The sequence below is a fragment of the Equus caballus genome, chromosome 15 (genome assembly GCF_041296265.1).
Source record: "Equus caballus isolate H_3958 breed thoroughbred chromosome 15, TB-T2T, whole genome shotgun sequence".
NCBI lineage: Eukaryota > Metazoa > Chordata > Mammalia > Perissodactyla > Equidae > Equus > Equus caballus.
Window position 1 is genome coordinate 61,350,767 of NC_091698.1, and position 14,771 is coordinate 61,365,537.

Here is a 14,771-nt window from a genome sequence, read left to right on the forward strand (position 1 = left end):
CCATTGCTATTGTTCTACAGGACTGGGTGTCGAGCAGTGCACTTTACACCTTTAGGCTTCCCAGAGGTAAGAGGCTGGGGGCTGGGAGACAGAGGTGACCCGGAATCAAATACTTGCATACTAATAGGTCTATCAGCATTGATCTACTGCGATACAAAGACAGCTCAAAGGGCAGAAAATGTGTGCAGTGGGCAGCGGATACCTGACAAGAGAGCCAAAAGGACACCGGGGAGGGGGGGCACCAAACGGTGGCTTTTCTAGAGTAGAGAGTAAGAAACTGTCTCCTTTAAGCAGTCAATGGGGTGCTCGCAGCCAACCAGAGGCTTTGGGGCCGGGCCGTGCGGCCGCCCGTCTTCATTAGGGTCACGTACCATATGGCACAAATAAAGCCTCAGAACTCCCGTAGGCACGTCCTCAGGCAGGCCCAGCCTTTGGGAGGGGGCTTACCTTGTAGCTGCTTGAATCTCCCTTCCAGCTGGTTGTAGTTGTAAGGCACCTGCCCCGTGTAACCCGGCGACAGCGGCGCGGAAATGCTAGACGTCCTCTGCAATTCCATTATGCCCGGCGTAACGCCCAGGCAGGCTGCACTGTGGAGATCCCGCTCCGGCCCCCTCCAAGCCCCATCCAACAAACAGCAGCTTCCGCACGGCTTGGCTCTCGGCCCCTGCGAAAAGGGCTGGACCTCAGGGAAGCCCCATTCCGGTCTGAAAGTCCAGCAGGGTGATCTGATAGGGAGCTGGCTGCAGGAGAGTCCACCTTAGCCGGGCCAGGAGTTACCAAACACGCATCTAATTCCTGGTTGCTTTCCTTCCTTTTGTGGCCCTTGGCTAGAAGACTGAAATAAATAGCCAAGGAGGGGCGGAGGGACGGAGGGAGGGAGGCGCAAGTCCGACTTAGAAATTTTTAAAAATATGGCCAATCCTAAGCATGCCCCCGTCGCCGAGCCGGGGCGCTGGCGGGAGCAGCGCGCACACCTCCTCCCGGCTGCCCGCCGTGGCCGTCGGTTTGTAATTTAATCAGGAGCCACTCGCGGTGCGCCGGGCGGTGATGTCACCTGATTAGCATAACAGCATTGTAGAGGAAACACAGGCTGTACCACAGGAGGGGCGCAGGGGAGGCCGCCGGCGCGCGGACCCCACTCCCCGGCCGCCCCGCGCGGCCCACGGCGCCCCCGCCGTCCCGAGCCGCCGACCCAGGGCCGGGCCCAGGACGCGCCCGCCGCAGTGGTACCTTCCCGAACAAAGCTGCTGGAATTACAATCTTTTGTTGAGAGCCTCACGTAACGGAAAAGTCTCCGATTACTATCACATGAAAAGGAGGCGGGCGGGAGGGTACAGAGCCCCGCAAGTCCCCGGCCGGCCGGCTCATCCACTACTCAGGGTCGGCGGAAATAAGGCGGCCACGCGGGCCGCGCACCTGGGCGCACACGGCGTCCCCACTGCGCGGGCGCCAACCACGCCGCGGCGGCGGCGGCGGCGGCCGGCCGCGTGAAACTAGAACAAAGTCACGCTGGGCACCGCACAGGCCCGCAGAGAGGGGAGGCATAAGTTAGGGCTCTCAATAGAATCTCCTTAACAGACTTCTGCTGCCATCGTGGGATGTTGAGCTGGACGTTTTCTGGGATAACCCTGGCCCTATAATTGTAATTTGATGCAAGGAAAGTTTATGGGAGCACCCATTTGCAAGGCATTGTGGGAGATGTGGGAGGAAGGTACACAGATAAACACCTTAGGATCCCTAACCTGGAAGTTTATGAGCCGATGTGCAGATAAGAGAAAAAAAATTACCTTCAAATCTCCCATCTAAGTACTAACCAGGCCCGACCCTGCTTAGCTTCTGAGATCAAAGGAGATCCGGCGGGTTCAGGGCGGTATGCCCAGAGACTCAAATCTTACTTTGATTTGTCAAACAAGGCCTCTAAACTTTTGGGTTCTTCAAGATTGTTAAACTCTCCTCCTTAGCTTCTTCTCCCACCAAGCTCAATCAAAAATAAAGTCCTCTACACAGAAAATAACCATGATCAAAATGTAATCTTGGTAAATAATTGACCCTAGTCTCCGCCCCCACCCCGCCCCCCTTTTCCTCACTACAGGCAGAAGACAAATTGCAAATTTGGTGTTTCCAGCATGGAGCCCTGCAGCAATGTTCACCGAAGAAGGTAATTTCATTCCTAAAGGATTCCAATCTGCACTAAAGAGGTGAGCTTCCACCCCAGGTTTACTTTAGTCTCCAGGGCACTTGTAATTCAAGAACGGCATCCCTGTCCAGGACTGGAGTTAAAACAAACCTAGAGTCTGGCTGACTGCTCAACTCTGAACAACCCCCACTCCTTCCAGCCACAAGCCTGGGTTTTTAATATGGCCAGTATCAACCTTTAGCTTTCTAAAGCTAGGCCCATGATTTGAAGACATTTCTCATCATCCATGTAGAGCATTTTCTAAAGCCCTTTACCACTGCTGCAATTCACTAGCAAAACGCGGGGTACTGGAAGAAGCGCTTGACTAGGATTCCCAAGATCTGGGTTTCTGGTCCTGGCCAAGCCTCTTAACCACCTGTGACCTTAGAAGAAACCCTGGATTCCTTCTAAACCTCCGCTGTCCAACAGGGATAATTAATGCCTACCTCTACAAGGTCACTGAGGGGATGATGTGAAAATGCCCTAAAAATGGTCATCCTATTCAAAATTAGGAGTATATTTTTCAAAATTCACCTCCTCCTGCATTTTTTCCCCACATATCCCATCAAGGCTACAAAGAGTAGGATGGAAACTTGTCAATTACGATCTTAACAGGTCCGTCTTCACTATTAAATATATTGGTGAAGTGATAAGTCTCTAAATGTCCAGCTATGAGACTGCAAAGTGCTTGCCAATTTACAACACTTTATTTTTAATCTTTAAGCCACTTAATGAACAGAATATGGATCAACACTCAGAGTCTCCCTTTCAGCTCCCTCTGGTATGCGGAAGTAGGTGAAATAAGCTTTCTAATTAGCCAGGTTACATACAATGTGATGGGGCAGAGGTTGGGACTAGCGTACCACACTCAATCCAGAAAATCAGACTTAGAACAAGCCAGGCATGGTGAACACACATAAGTATTGGAAAGAAAGGTTTGAGGCTGGGGAAAGCTTTAATAACTGCAGAGGGGCAGGAGGTAGGAAGTGGGGGTCTGTTTGACGTGATGGGGCCAGGGAAAAAGAGGACACACCCTGATGGCTCATCCAACCACCTCCAACTCACAGAGGGAGGAGGTAAAGGAAGGCCAGAGGTGCTCACTGTTTATTCCACTCAGTGTTTACTGGGTGCCAACTGTGTGCAAGGCACACTGTCCAACATTTTGGACGGATTCAAAGATGACTGGGAGAGCTGCTGGCCAAAGGAGATGGGACAGATAGATATGCAAGCAGTCCAATTCCAGAAGAACAGAATAAGGGCTAGGAGAGGAGAGCTACAAGAGTTCAGAGGACAGGAGGTCACACCTGCCCAGGAAAGCAGGCAGGAACAACTGCAGGACAGACTGCATTTGACCAGACCTGGAAGCACAGGCAGACTATCAACAGGCCAGGGCGAGGGGGAAGCCTCCTTTCCTTTCCTCCCTGCTAGGGGGAGGGCAGCACAAGTGAAGGCACTGACACTGACGGGACTGTCCCAGGAATAGCACCAGTGAGTGCTGCCCTTTGACTGGAGCATAAAGGACTGTCAGGCAGGAGGGAAGCCTTGAGAGGCAGGCTTGGAACTAAGCCTGGCCTGGGAACCATTGGAGACTTGAGCCAGAGAAGGATGGCGTCTGGGTTAGACTCTGGGGATGATTATTATGACAGTGGTAGGTTAGAATGGGGAGAAAGGAGAGAGACTGAAGACAGCAGGGTCACTCAGGTGGTTACTGCAGTTGTCCAGGTCAAAGGACTAGTCATGGTGTGGCAATGGGAACAAAGGAATGGGCTTGATGCAAGAGTTAATCCACAAGACTTTGGTAACCAACTGTATGTGGGAGGTTCAAAGGCTCGGGTTGAAGAAGATGCTAGGGTTGATACAGCTGGCTGCAGAGTGTAAGGGAGGACTGAACATTTCCTTCTAGCTGAATCTGAGTTACCTACAACACCACAGGATGACATGTCCAGAAGCAGTCAGGGATGTGGACCTAGACCTCAAGGCTGAATACACATGGAATGAGAGTAGAGACTGTAGTGGGCTTAAATCTAGGAAGGGATGTAAGAGGCAAGAGGCTGAGCACAGAGCCCGGGGGAAGGCCTAGGTCTGAGAGGAAGAGGAAACAACAGGGAGATACCAAGGGAGTTACAGACTGAAAATCCAAGAGAGGGGAGATCAAGCAAGGAAGGCAACAGAAGGCATCACATGCTGCAAAAAGAACAAGGAGCTAGAAGTCAGAGAAAAGGTGACCCAGCGTGTGAATGAGGAGGTCAATGGGGTAATAAAAGCTGAAGCAAGGTTACAGGGAGTTCAAGAATGAGGAGAAAAGGGAAGAAGGAGAACCAGACGGTAGAGGTTGTGAAGATAAGACTATGAATGGGAGCTACAGGACCAGGGGAAGGGGTTCTGGAACAGGGTCCAGCCGAGCATGTTTTCTGTCAGGTTTCAGCCCTGAGTTGGCATAGGCAAGCAAAGGCCAGTGGGAAAATGGCTCAAAGGAATGGGTGGAGCAGTCCACCTTAGTCAAGAGGAGGTACCCTTAACTTCAGAGGCAGGAGAGGAAGGATGGAAACAAGCTGAGGAGGAAAGGAGGAATTGAAAGGAACTTGCCCAGCTCTAACTGAATAAAGTCAGAAGCCAAGGGTCCTCCCCACAGTTTTATTTATAGTGATCTAAGAATAATCATCCTGAAGACACCAATGGCAGACACGTGTAGCATATGAGTGGGAACAGTAAGCGGGGGGTGATCGTTTCAGAATGCTCAATAGTCAACCAAGCTCTCTGCAGTAACACACCATGCAATTTTGGCCTATTCCCTCAATCTTTTCTAATCTAAAAAAAATAATTCCCCTCATCCAGGCCAGGGATATCAACACCTGTGGGCAACTCTGATATGTGCTTGTGCCTGCCTTCAAGCTGCAACAAGATTCCAAGGCGTAATCTGGCAAAGTCAACTATGGGATCGAAGGAACCGAAGCCCGGGTAACATGTATCTGCCATCCTTGTGATGCCAGAAAGGTAAAACCAAGTCCCCAGAATTATCTGCAGACAGCACAAAGTAGAAGTGCTGTGGTGTGGTGGAAAGACCAGAGTCCAGAGTCAGGAGCTCAGGCTCACCCCAACTCTGAGTGCCACCAAGAAGCCAAGTAATTACATGCATGTCTAACCCTCCCTGGGCCTCACAGTCCTCACCTATAAATCGAACAGGTTGGAATCTATGGTCATAAAAAATTCCTTCTGGTTTTAAACGTATTTATGAGTGATTTGGGCTCCCCCCTCTTGGAGACTATTGTTGTAGTCCCAATTATCATCAATCTCCACATAAACTGAATGGCCACAGTAACAACATCACCACATTATTACAGCACTTTGTAGTTCACAAAATGCTTTCACAGACATTTTCTCAAATGACTAACCCTGTGAAGAAGGTATTGTATCCATTTTGCAGACAAGGCCACTGAGGTTCAGACAGACACAGTGCCTTTCCCAGGGCGCTACAGCTGGTGAGTGGCAGAGCCAACCTGGACCCAAGACTGACCAAGTCTAGCACTGTTTCTCCTTGGTACTCAGAGTATATCAGCTTACCAGTGGTTTCTAAGCTTTTCAGAAAAACCATAAAACTTGGTAAGTAGTATCAAGATAAACCTAAAACCCAAGCAAGCCACCACAAGAACTTCTACAGCACTTAGTTTGGGTTAGGATCAGGCACATTCTCTGCTAGTTCATACAGAAGTTACTAGTTTGAGGGTTCTGAGGGTTTGTTGTGAATGCGTTTTGTTTGGTCTTATTTGGTTTGGTCTTATTCCTCTTCTCATACGTGTTGGACCTGTACACTAAGATTCTGTATAACTTAGCATGTAGTAGAGGGTAAGATGAAGCCTCTGTTTGTTCCAAAAGGCTCTATGTAGTCTGGGAGGTTTAAAAAAAAAAGAATGCTTTTCCTGCATTACAGCAAGATTGAAAGAGTAAACTATGGAGTGTTCATTTCCTGAACATCTAAACATTAGCAAGACTGAAAACGTCTGGGAGACGATGGCCAAAATGCTAAGATGTGATGGGATTTGTACACATTTAAGGACTTGAAAAACCGACTCAAGAGCTAGGGAAAAAAGTAGTAGGAATAGGGAGGGGCAGAAAACAACAAAGTTTTACATATAAACTGTTTTGCCAGATTCTTAGCCACTCTCTACTGCCATTTCCAGATCTGCCTTTCGTTCATCACTGTCAAATTCCTTGACAGATGGATGACTACAACCAATTTCTCCTGAGCATTTCTTTATAGGAAACCAAAATAATACTACTAACATAATCCTCTTCCACTTGTGTGGCCAGATAGAGAAGTGGGCCCCAAATCATGCTGCCGCATGTATGCTCTACAGGGCCGAAGCGTAGAGGATCTTTCTGTCAAGCCTCTCTGGTTCTCTTTCTGCCTTGTCTCTCTGGCCCACCTATTCCCTTCTCCAGGAGCCTCCTGCCCACTTCGCCCAGTCTTGAATCCTTAACTGTGATCCTTCTTCTGTCCACTCTGCTGAATAATGCCCAGAGAGCCAGCCACCCCCTAAATACCTAGTTACTGCTATCCTTTCTCCCCAAAGCCTGCCTCAGCATGGATCTTCTCTTAAAACCCCACGCCTTTTTCAATGGAAATTGCCACACATACCAGAAAACTCAACCAACCAACCAAGCATACTACCATGATATCCAGCCAAAAATAACAGAAAACATAAGAAATAATCTGAAACCCCCCCCCAAAAAGGCAATTTCAACAAGTCCCACTGGCAGAACACATTTCTGACACTGGCATTTCTGTGCTGTTGCTACCTGCCTGCCACCCCTCCAGAGCATCTCTTTCTCCCCACTGGCACCTCACACTCAGGGCCCACAGCCTGGACAGCTGGGAGCAGTCAGCTTCCCCTCCCCTCCTCTCACCTCACAACCCACAAGACCCTCAGCTGATCAGGGCTGAGACCACCCCTCAACTCACTCCTAGAGCACCACCCACAGAGCATTTGGCTCAGGTTTGGAAATGCAAAGCCAGAACAGACTAGGAATCTAGGAAGCTGGGTCTGCCACTTCCTAACTTTGTGATTCTCTGAGCCTGCAAAATTCACACAATAACAGGACCAACCTCATAGAGTTATTCTATAATTGAGATAAATGTTTAGAAAGATCTTAGCACTACCCTAACAGCTATGATTACTAGTCTTTAAACTCCTCATAGAGGAAATTTCAAAAACTAATTCTACCTTACCTTTGGCCATCTCTCCACCAAGGAGGCTACTAGCTGCAGAATGTTCTAGGTTTCACATAGAATCACTGACCTCAGGCTGGGAACCAGAGTGGTCACCCCTTTGGATTTTTGGACAAGGACAGTTCGGAATGGCAGGACCAGTCCTCCACCTGGGAAGTACTCACAAACCCTTCTCTTTAACTCACCCCATTACACACCGGGAAAAGCATCTTGAAAATCATATTTTATAGATGTTAAAGCAGTTAACACCCAATATAGCAAGAACACAATACTCACTATGAAACAAGTTATAAAGGGCCTATGTTTTTAGAAAGGTCAATGTTTGTTTGAAGTGGAGCTATCAGATTTGATACTTCGGGATGTAGGATAACTAGAAGAAACATTAAAGGGACAGCTCAAGGTATTTTTCCATCTACAGTAACTGCTACCTCTGTTGCCTGGAGGATATGGATGTTTCTCTTTACACACACACACACACACACACACACACACACACACCCCTCCCACAAAATCATCTAGTTATATGGCTGAATCTGAAATACCAGGGCAAATCTAATTTCCACTCATATCCTTTTTCTGTTTCTTGATCAACTGGTCACAGCACAACTGAATATAAAGCACCTGGCATCTCTGCTGAGAGGGAGAAAAATGGCACGTTACACTCAGTATCAAGCACCCAAAGTCCTGGGGAAGGAATGCAGTTTACTGAGTCTTCTACCCCAGCCAAACCCTATCCCTGCATTCTTATCGCGTCTGTTATCTGCACAAGCAAAGCTTCCCTGTATGGGCAAAAGAATGCCCCTGTCCAGAGGCCCCACCTTTAGCAAACAGGTGTTGCTATGCCTGTGACTATAACACCAGCCAGAGCCAAGACTGGCCTCCTTCGCTGCAGGTAGAGTGGTTCAAAGGAAAAGAACATCTGAGGAATGCAGCTGGGGCCAGGCCTGCTCTTGCCCGGGATTTCTGGTTTTGCTTCCCACCTCTGACATGGAGAGAAAAGGCTGACACACACAGGTGTTCAGAGCTATTGGGCCAGACTTTATAAGGGCGCAAATGGGACAGTGAGAAGACACTGTTTCCTCGTAGCACAGCTCATGGGAAAGAAATGGGAAAAGAGGAAATACAAATGCATTCTTTGTGAAAGCAAGCCTTGGACCCTGCCCTCAGGTATTCACACCCATCTTACCTTTTCCAAGAGCTTAACATAAACTGGCTGCAATGAGAAAAGGTGGAAAGAACAGGCTGAACAGGCACCTGGAGAGGGTGGTAGGAAGAGGAAGGGAGTGGGAGATGCAAACTTTATCATCAAGACACAGGCCCCACACCTCCTGGTCTACAGAGAGCAAAAGTGAACCCATCCAACATGCTCTCAGCCCCACCTGGAAGCACAGCCATTGGAGGGACCCACGTAATTATAAGAAGTGATTGCTTCTCTGCAGGCACTTTCAACCTAGCTGAGGAAACGGGACAGACGGACACACACAGACACAGACACACACAGTGGCATGTAACAGATTGGGTTAGTGATAGTTAAAGTAGCATTCTGAATGGATCAACAACAGCATTTTTCTACTTGGTGGAGAAAAGAACAAAGCCGAGTGGGGTTTCTTCCACATGAATGCCCTCTGTTGCTATACCGTCATATCTCCAATTTTAATGTGGCTTCTAACTAAATCCCTGCCAACATGTGCCACACTAACATGACAGTGTAGCTTATTGTATTTATTAATTGGAGGTGGAGGTGTTATTTCTTGCTCTTTGAAAAACAGGTCCTGATTACCCAGTTGCAGGGCTATGGAACACTGCATGCGGCCCTGGCATGCCAAAATGTGAAATATTTTAAGGGTGCAGTCATTTCTTCCTCCTCAGCACCTGAGCTTCTGTGATCTCTCAATGAGATAGCACAGCCTCCCTCCCAAAGGACTTTGCTAGGCAGCCACTCACTGGGCACAGGCCCTGAATAATTCATGGTCAGCCCAGTCACTCAGAAGCGCCAAGGCCCTCCAGCTGCCATTACCTGGGAGGCAGACTGCACGCTTACTGTAAAAGAATGAAATACTATCAACTCCCTCTGAGACCTTCTTTACAGAAACAATTCTTCCCTCTTTTCTTCTCCTCATTTTAAACCAGGTATTTTCCACTAGATCAAAGTGTAACTGACTTTTACTCTAAGGAAGACAGATCCCAGGTACACAGATGGGGTGGAGAGACAGTGATGTCCTCAAACAAGTACACGGTCAGGAGGGCACCTCCTGACTCTGGATGCTGAGATGACATGGGTAAAGGACCAGACACTATGCCTGACACAAGACAGACGATCAATAAATGTCAGTCTTTATCCTTTCCTCATACCTGTCCCTCTGCTCCAGCCAAACTGATCTGTGCCTTACCACCTGTCTTGGGCTTTCTCATCTCCATGCCTCTGCTTTTGGTGTTCCCCTCACCTCTTGGTCTAAAGTCCACCCATCCTTCAAGCCCAGCTCAAAACTTCCCTCCTCCAGGAAGGCTTCCCAGATTATCCTAGCTAAGATGATTCCTCCTTCTCAGAAACCCTATACCAGTACTGTCAGCCCCCCTCATCTGGTACCTATCATGCATGGCCTTAGAGTATTGCTTATCTCTTCGTCTGTACCAGTCTTATCTACCTAATTAAAATAATGGAAAGTGCACTAGTTACAAACTCAAGACAAGTGAAAAGCGGACTCCATTCTCAGCTTTTGACACTGACTGGCCTTGTGACCCTGAGCCAGTCTCTTGGCTTCTCCAATACTCTCTCTAAAATCTCAGGGATCTGATGTAGAAAATCTCTAAGGTCCTCTGGATATAATGCTCTTGGAAACATATTATAATCTGTTTTAGGGCAGGTGGAAGTTTTATGTAACCTTCACTCCAGACTCCCCAGCCCAGAATCATCTAAGAAACAGTAGTTCAAAAACAATTTAGGCATTTCAGAAGCCTGAACACTGAACAGAAGCCTAAACAGAGCAAAGGCTCTGTGAGAGGTGGCACCATAGGGTGAACTGCAGAGCCTGTTCCACTTTATGCAGCACCCCCTGCTCCATACCTTAACCCTTCACAAAGAGAAGATGAAAGCCAGAACTCCTAGCAGATGTCAAGAGGTCTTTTTCAAAATTCACCTACCTAAGCCAATCATCTCACTTATAGATAAGGAGAATGAGACACAGGGCAGCATGCCCAGAGATACACAGTAAGTTCCTGCATACTGGAAATTAGCCGGCCTTCTGAATTCCTGCTGCCTCGTTCATTTCTAGGGCAAACTTGAAGGTACAGGGAGCTGAGGACAAAGGAAGTGGCAGCATTTCTCAAGCCTCCCCATCAGTGAAGTGGCCCCAAAGCTCGAAATCAGAGAAAGCTCATTCTAACCCCTCTCCCACCTCACCTTGCAGTATCCAACACCAAGCTGGAGCCAACAGGCTTGCACCAAGTGGCAGATGACCCATATCTTTCCGTGTGCTCTGACGTCCAACTTGTACCCGCACAGAGAGAATAAAGACCCAGACTAGGGTACTGGCAGCTTCGATCTCATCCTCCCAGCCCAGCAGAGAACCACACAGTCAGCCCCAGTGCACTCTGTTGTCCAAAGACCCTTTCTCTCAGTTTTCTGCACTGGGCTTTTATTATTCTTATGATGTTCTGAGGGAACAGTTTATTCAGGAGGTATTTTTTAAAACCATCTGACAAATGGATTCATTCATTATAACCAGAATTTTAATGACAGGTAAGGAATGAAGTGAGATAAGAGAGAGACTAAGCTCTTTTCTAAAATCTGCCAAGCTCACCCATAACCACGTCTCCACTCACCTTTTTATTACCATTTCTATCACCTTTTTAATTACCACCTACCAGGAAAAACATGAATGGTGACCATGATAGTGCTTTTCTCCACTACACTTTATTTTAATAAGATAATAAAAGCTTCAGAAAAGGATGGGGAGAAATTGGAACATTTGTGCACTGTTAGTAGGAATGTAAAATGGTGCAGCTGCTGTGAAAAATAGAGATTTCTCAAAAAATTAAAGATAGAATTACATATGATCCAGCAACCCCACTTCTGGGTATATATCCAAAAGAAATGGAAGCAGGATCTCAAAGAGATATTTCAACACCAATGTTCACTGCGGCACCACTCACAAGAGCTAAGTGGTGGAAGCAACCCAGATGTCCACTGATAAATGAATGGATAAGGAAAATGTGGCCTACACCTACAATGGAATATTATTCAGCCTTTAAAAAAAAAAGGAATCCTATCACATGCTACAACATGGATGAACCTTGAGGACATTATACTAAGTCATTAAGAGGACATTATGAAATAAGCCAGTCACAAAAAGATGGGTACTGTATGATTTCACTTATATGAGGTATCTAGAGTAGTCAAACTCATAGAAACAGAAAGTAGAATGGAGGTTGCGAGGAGCTGGGGGGAGGGAGAATTGGGGAGTTGTTCAGTGGGCGCAGAGTTTCAGTTTTGCAAGATGAAAAAGTTCTAGAGATCTGCTCCATAACCATGTGAATATAGTCAACGCTACTGAACTGTACACTTAAAAATGGTTAAGATGGTAAATTTCATATGTCTTTTGCCACAACTAAAAGTTTTTTTTAAGTTTCAGTAAAGACTCAGGCAGAACGTACTACAGTAGATCTAAAGCCACGTGTTATGCATCTGTGATTCTGAAGCTGGAACAAAACATTCTCAAATGCTGTCAACCAACACGCTGATCCCTCCAAGTCCTCTCTTCAACGCTCCAGGAAAAAAAAAACTTTACGGGAATCCTGCCCGCTCTCATTTTTACAACAAAAGGCCTAATAAATTAGTTATTGACTCCCAATTGCCTCCAAGCCTCACATCTGTGTGTAGTGCTGTGGAATAAAGTCCATTCACCACAGAGTTACCACTAGTGGCAGGTCTAATGATTTTTACAAGTCCAACCTTCATGCAATTGCTCAAAACTTTCTTCAAGTCAGTATCTTTGAGATCAAGTCCCCAAAACAGGAGAGTAATCAATTAGTAATTTAGGACTAGTCAGTAGCAACACATCAGAGTTAGGCAGGCACACACACATTTACACAGTTTGTGTGTGTGTGTGTGCATGTGCAGGCCCAGATGTGCAGAAGATGTTAGACAGACAAGTTTTCCTTACGCCTAAGGTCTCGTGATACTCCATCATCAACCATCCTGAAATATTCAGACTTGCCCACCCAGTTACAGAATATTAATATCCTGTCAACGTGGGCACATGCAAAGTTTTCTGTTAAGGATAATTTTAGTATTATAAGGGCTTATAAAGTAACGGACTAAGGTTCTTACTGATCAAAACACTGTCCTTCTATTCTGCCTATTAAAGAATATTATGGAAGGGCAAATAGCAAAAATCATTATACAGGAGAAGGGCCTGTAATTTGAAGTGATTATAATCAAAATCTTATTATCATCGTACAAGAGCCTGCGTTTCTGACTCATCAAAGATAAAAAGTTAATGAAAAAATAAACAAGAGCCTAGGACTTGAGTCAAAGTTACATGGCATTTATTATTTCCTGGAGAAGCATAAAGGTTGCTATCATCCCCGTAACCACACACAGTTCGCATCACACTGTGTACACAGAAACCACTGGGAAAAGAAGCCAGAACTCACCTTGGTAACCACAGGAAGTCAGCCTGCTAACTCCCCAGGAGCCCACACACAATCTGAGAGGCCTAAGGGACCTCACCACCTAACCTGCCCACTGCCTTGTTTTTCAAATGAGGAAACTGAGGCTGAGAGAGGCAGGGATGACTTCTCTCAAGTCTCAACCAAGCCCAGCAGCACCCAGATCTCCTGATTTCAGTAACAGTACTGACAATGGCCCCCAATCAAGCCACTTTTGAAAATGCCATAAAAAAGCTCTGTGACCTAAAAAATGTTTTCCCTAGGTTTTAAAGCCCATCTGCTGGTTTTCCTCTAACAGTAGAATAGCAATGGAATACCAGGCATGTTAAATGAAGCGCCCACCTCATATCTGCCACTTGGTGGGGTCTCAGGATATCTCCACTTATTTAATTTCATCCTTCCTTAAAGAAAAACATACCCCTTTTCAAAAAAAGTTTTTCAAGTTGTTTGTACAACTTACTAAGATTCATATCTAGGTTATATTTTATATCTCCATATCTTATAAGATAACCCCTACTGCCATATCTTTTTAGTATGCTATTTAACACAAATAAATATTTGACCTTTTTTTAATATATGTCACTTAGGCCTCCCTTTTTAAACTGGTAACACTTCTCTTGTGCTTGACAGTCAGAAACAAAAAGAATGTAAAATATCTGATTTTTAACTCTCAGCTTTCCTGTTAAATATAGGTAATGTTTGGCCCTATTGGGAAAGGTTTTAATAAGCTCAGTCACCAATGATGTCATCAAGTGAGAATTCATCCCTTAAAACAAACAAATAAGAAAAAACTTTGCTCTAATTTCCGTTCCTTTAACACTTCTAACCTCCTAAGTTTACTCAAGGTATCTCAAAGTCTTACAATTCTCTAATATGAGTAATTCTAGAGAGAGGTACAAGATTTTTTTCTTTCTTGGATTAAAGGACATTCAGAGGCCCAAAAATACTTACATGAAGGAAAGCAATTTCCAGGAGAGTTAGAAAAGGCAGGTCAGAGATAGGCATCAGAGGCTTTCAATTACCGCCCAGGAAGACAGGGGCCCCTGATTTATATTACCACTGGAGCAGGCAGGCTGGGGCAAAAAACAATCCGATTCAGAAAATCTCAGACTGAAATCTGTAAAATGGGGGCTAATGACTCCTACCAAAAACTGCTCTTAATATTATAGTAATATTTTCAAAATCTTCTCCAAGATGAAAGTGATACACAAATTTTAAGTATTACAAATAATCCCCCTGAGAATCTAGTTATATTTCTTTTTTATTATCCCCTGATACCAAACTACAGCTGTCTCAACAAAGAGGAAGAGAGCACTAAAGCTAAATAACCCCCACAAAGGACCAACCATCTTTCAGGCAGTGCCAGCCTCTCTCTGACTTGGTTTTTCTACGCTGAGCACATCCCTCACCCTCTGGAATACAGGTCTCCCACTGCCATCTCTGTCTCTCTCCCTCCAATTTTGGTTATTTGCAGGGGAGAGAAAAAATCAATTCCTCAGTCTCCATCCAAGAAAAGTCTCTAGATGTTTTTATTACACTTTTCTCTAAATCCTTCTCTCAATATATGTTTAAGGTTATGATCATTTTAATGTGCACTGAGTACAAACCTAAAACAGGTAAATGCAGCAAGAAAAGATGAAAATGCAAAGAACATATTAATTTTTTTTAATTAAAAAATTGGAAGTCTTTTTCAGTGCT

At 45.8% G+C, this 14,771-nt stretch overlaps 1 protein-coding gene and 1 long non-coding RNA gene across 15 annotated transcripts in view; one reads left to right on the forward strand and one right to left on the reverse strand.

Moving 5' to 3' along the window:
* Positions 1-14,771, reverse strand: part of SPTBN1 (spectrin beta, non-erythrocytic 1) — a 189,013-nt gene that overhangs the window by 103,339 nt on the left and 70,903 nt on the right. For 2 of the 11 annotated variants that reach the window (XR_011426078.1, XM_005599983.4), the window contains exon 1: positions 448-1,624. The exons of the other annotated variants lie outside the window; for them this stretch is intronic. Coding sequence is in view for 1 of the 2 variants with exons in the window: in XM_005599983.4 (XP_005600040.3) it covers positions 448-556 (109 nt within the window). In the remaining variant the exon portion in view is untranslated. Of the gene's footprint in view, positions 1-447; positions 1,625-14,771 lie in introns of those variants that run through there. 11 annotated transcript variants of the gene reach the window in all.
* Positions 12-12,253, forward strand: LOC102148694 (uncharacterized). 4 transcript variants are annotated; one of them, XR_011426081.1, is made up of 4 exons: positions 12-66; positions 2,093-2,198; positions 5,012-5,170; positions 10,676-12,253. It is a non-coding gene; the product is annotated as an uncharacterized lncRNA (long non-coding RNA). The 4 variants fall into 4 exon arrangements; XR_288426.4 differs by having other exon boundaries at positions 18-66; positions 12,029-12,253; XR_011426080.1 differs by lacking the exon at positions 12-66 and adding an exon at positions 1,520-1,661 and having other exon boundaries at positions 2,097-2,198.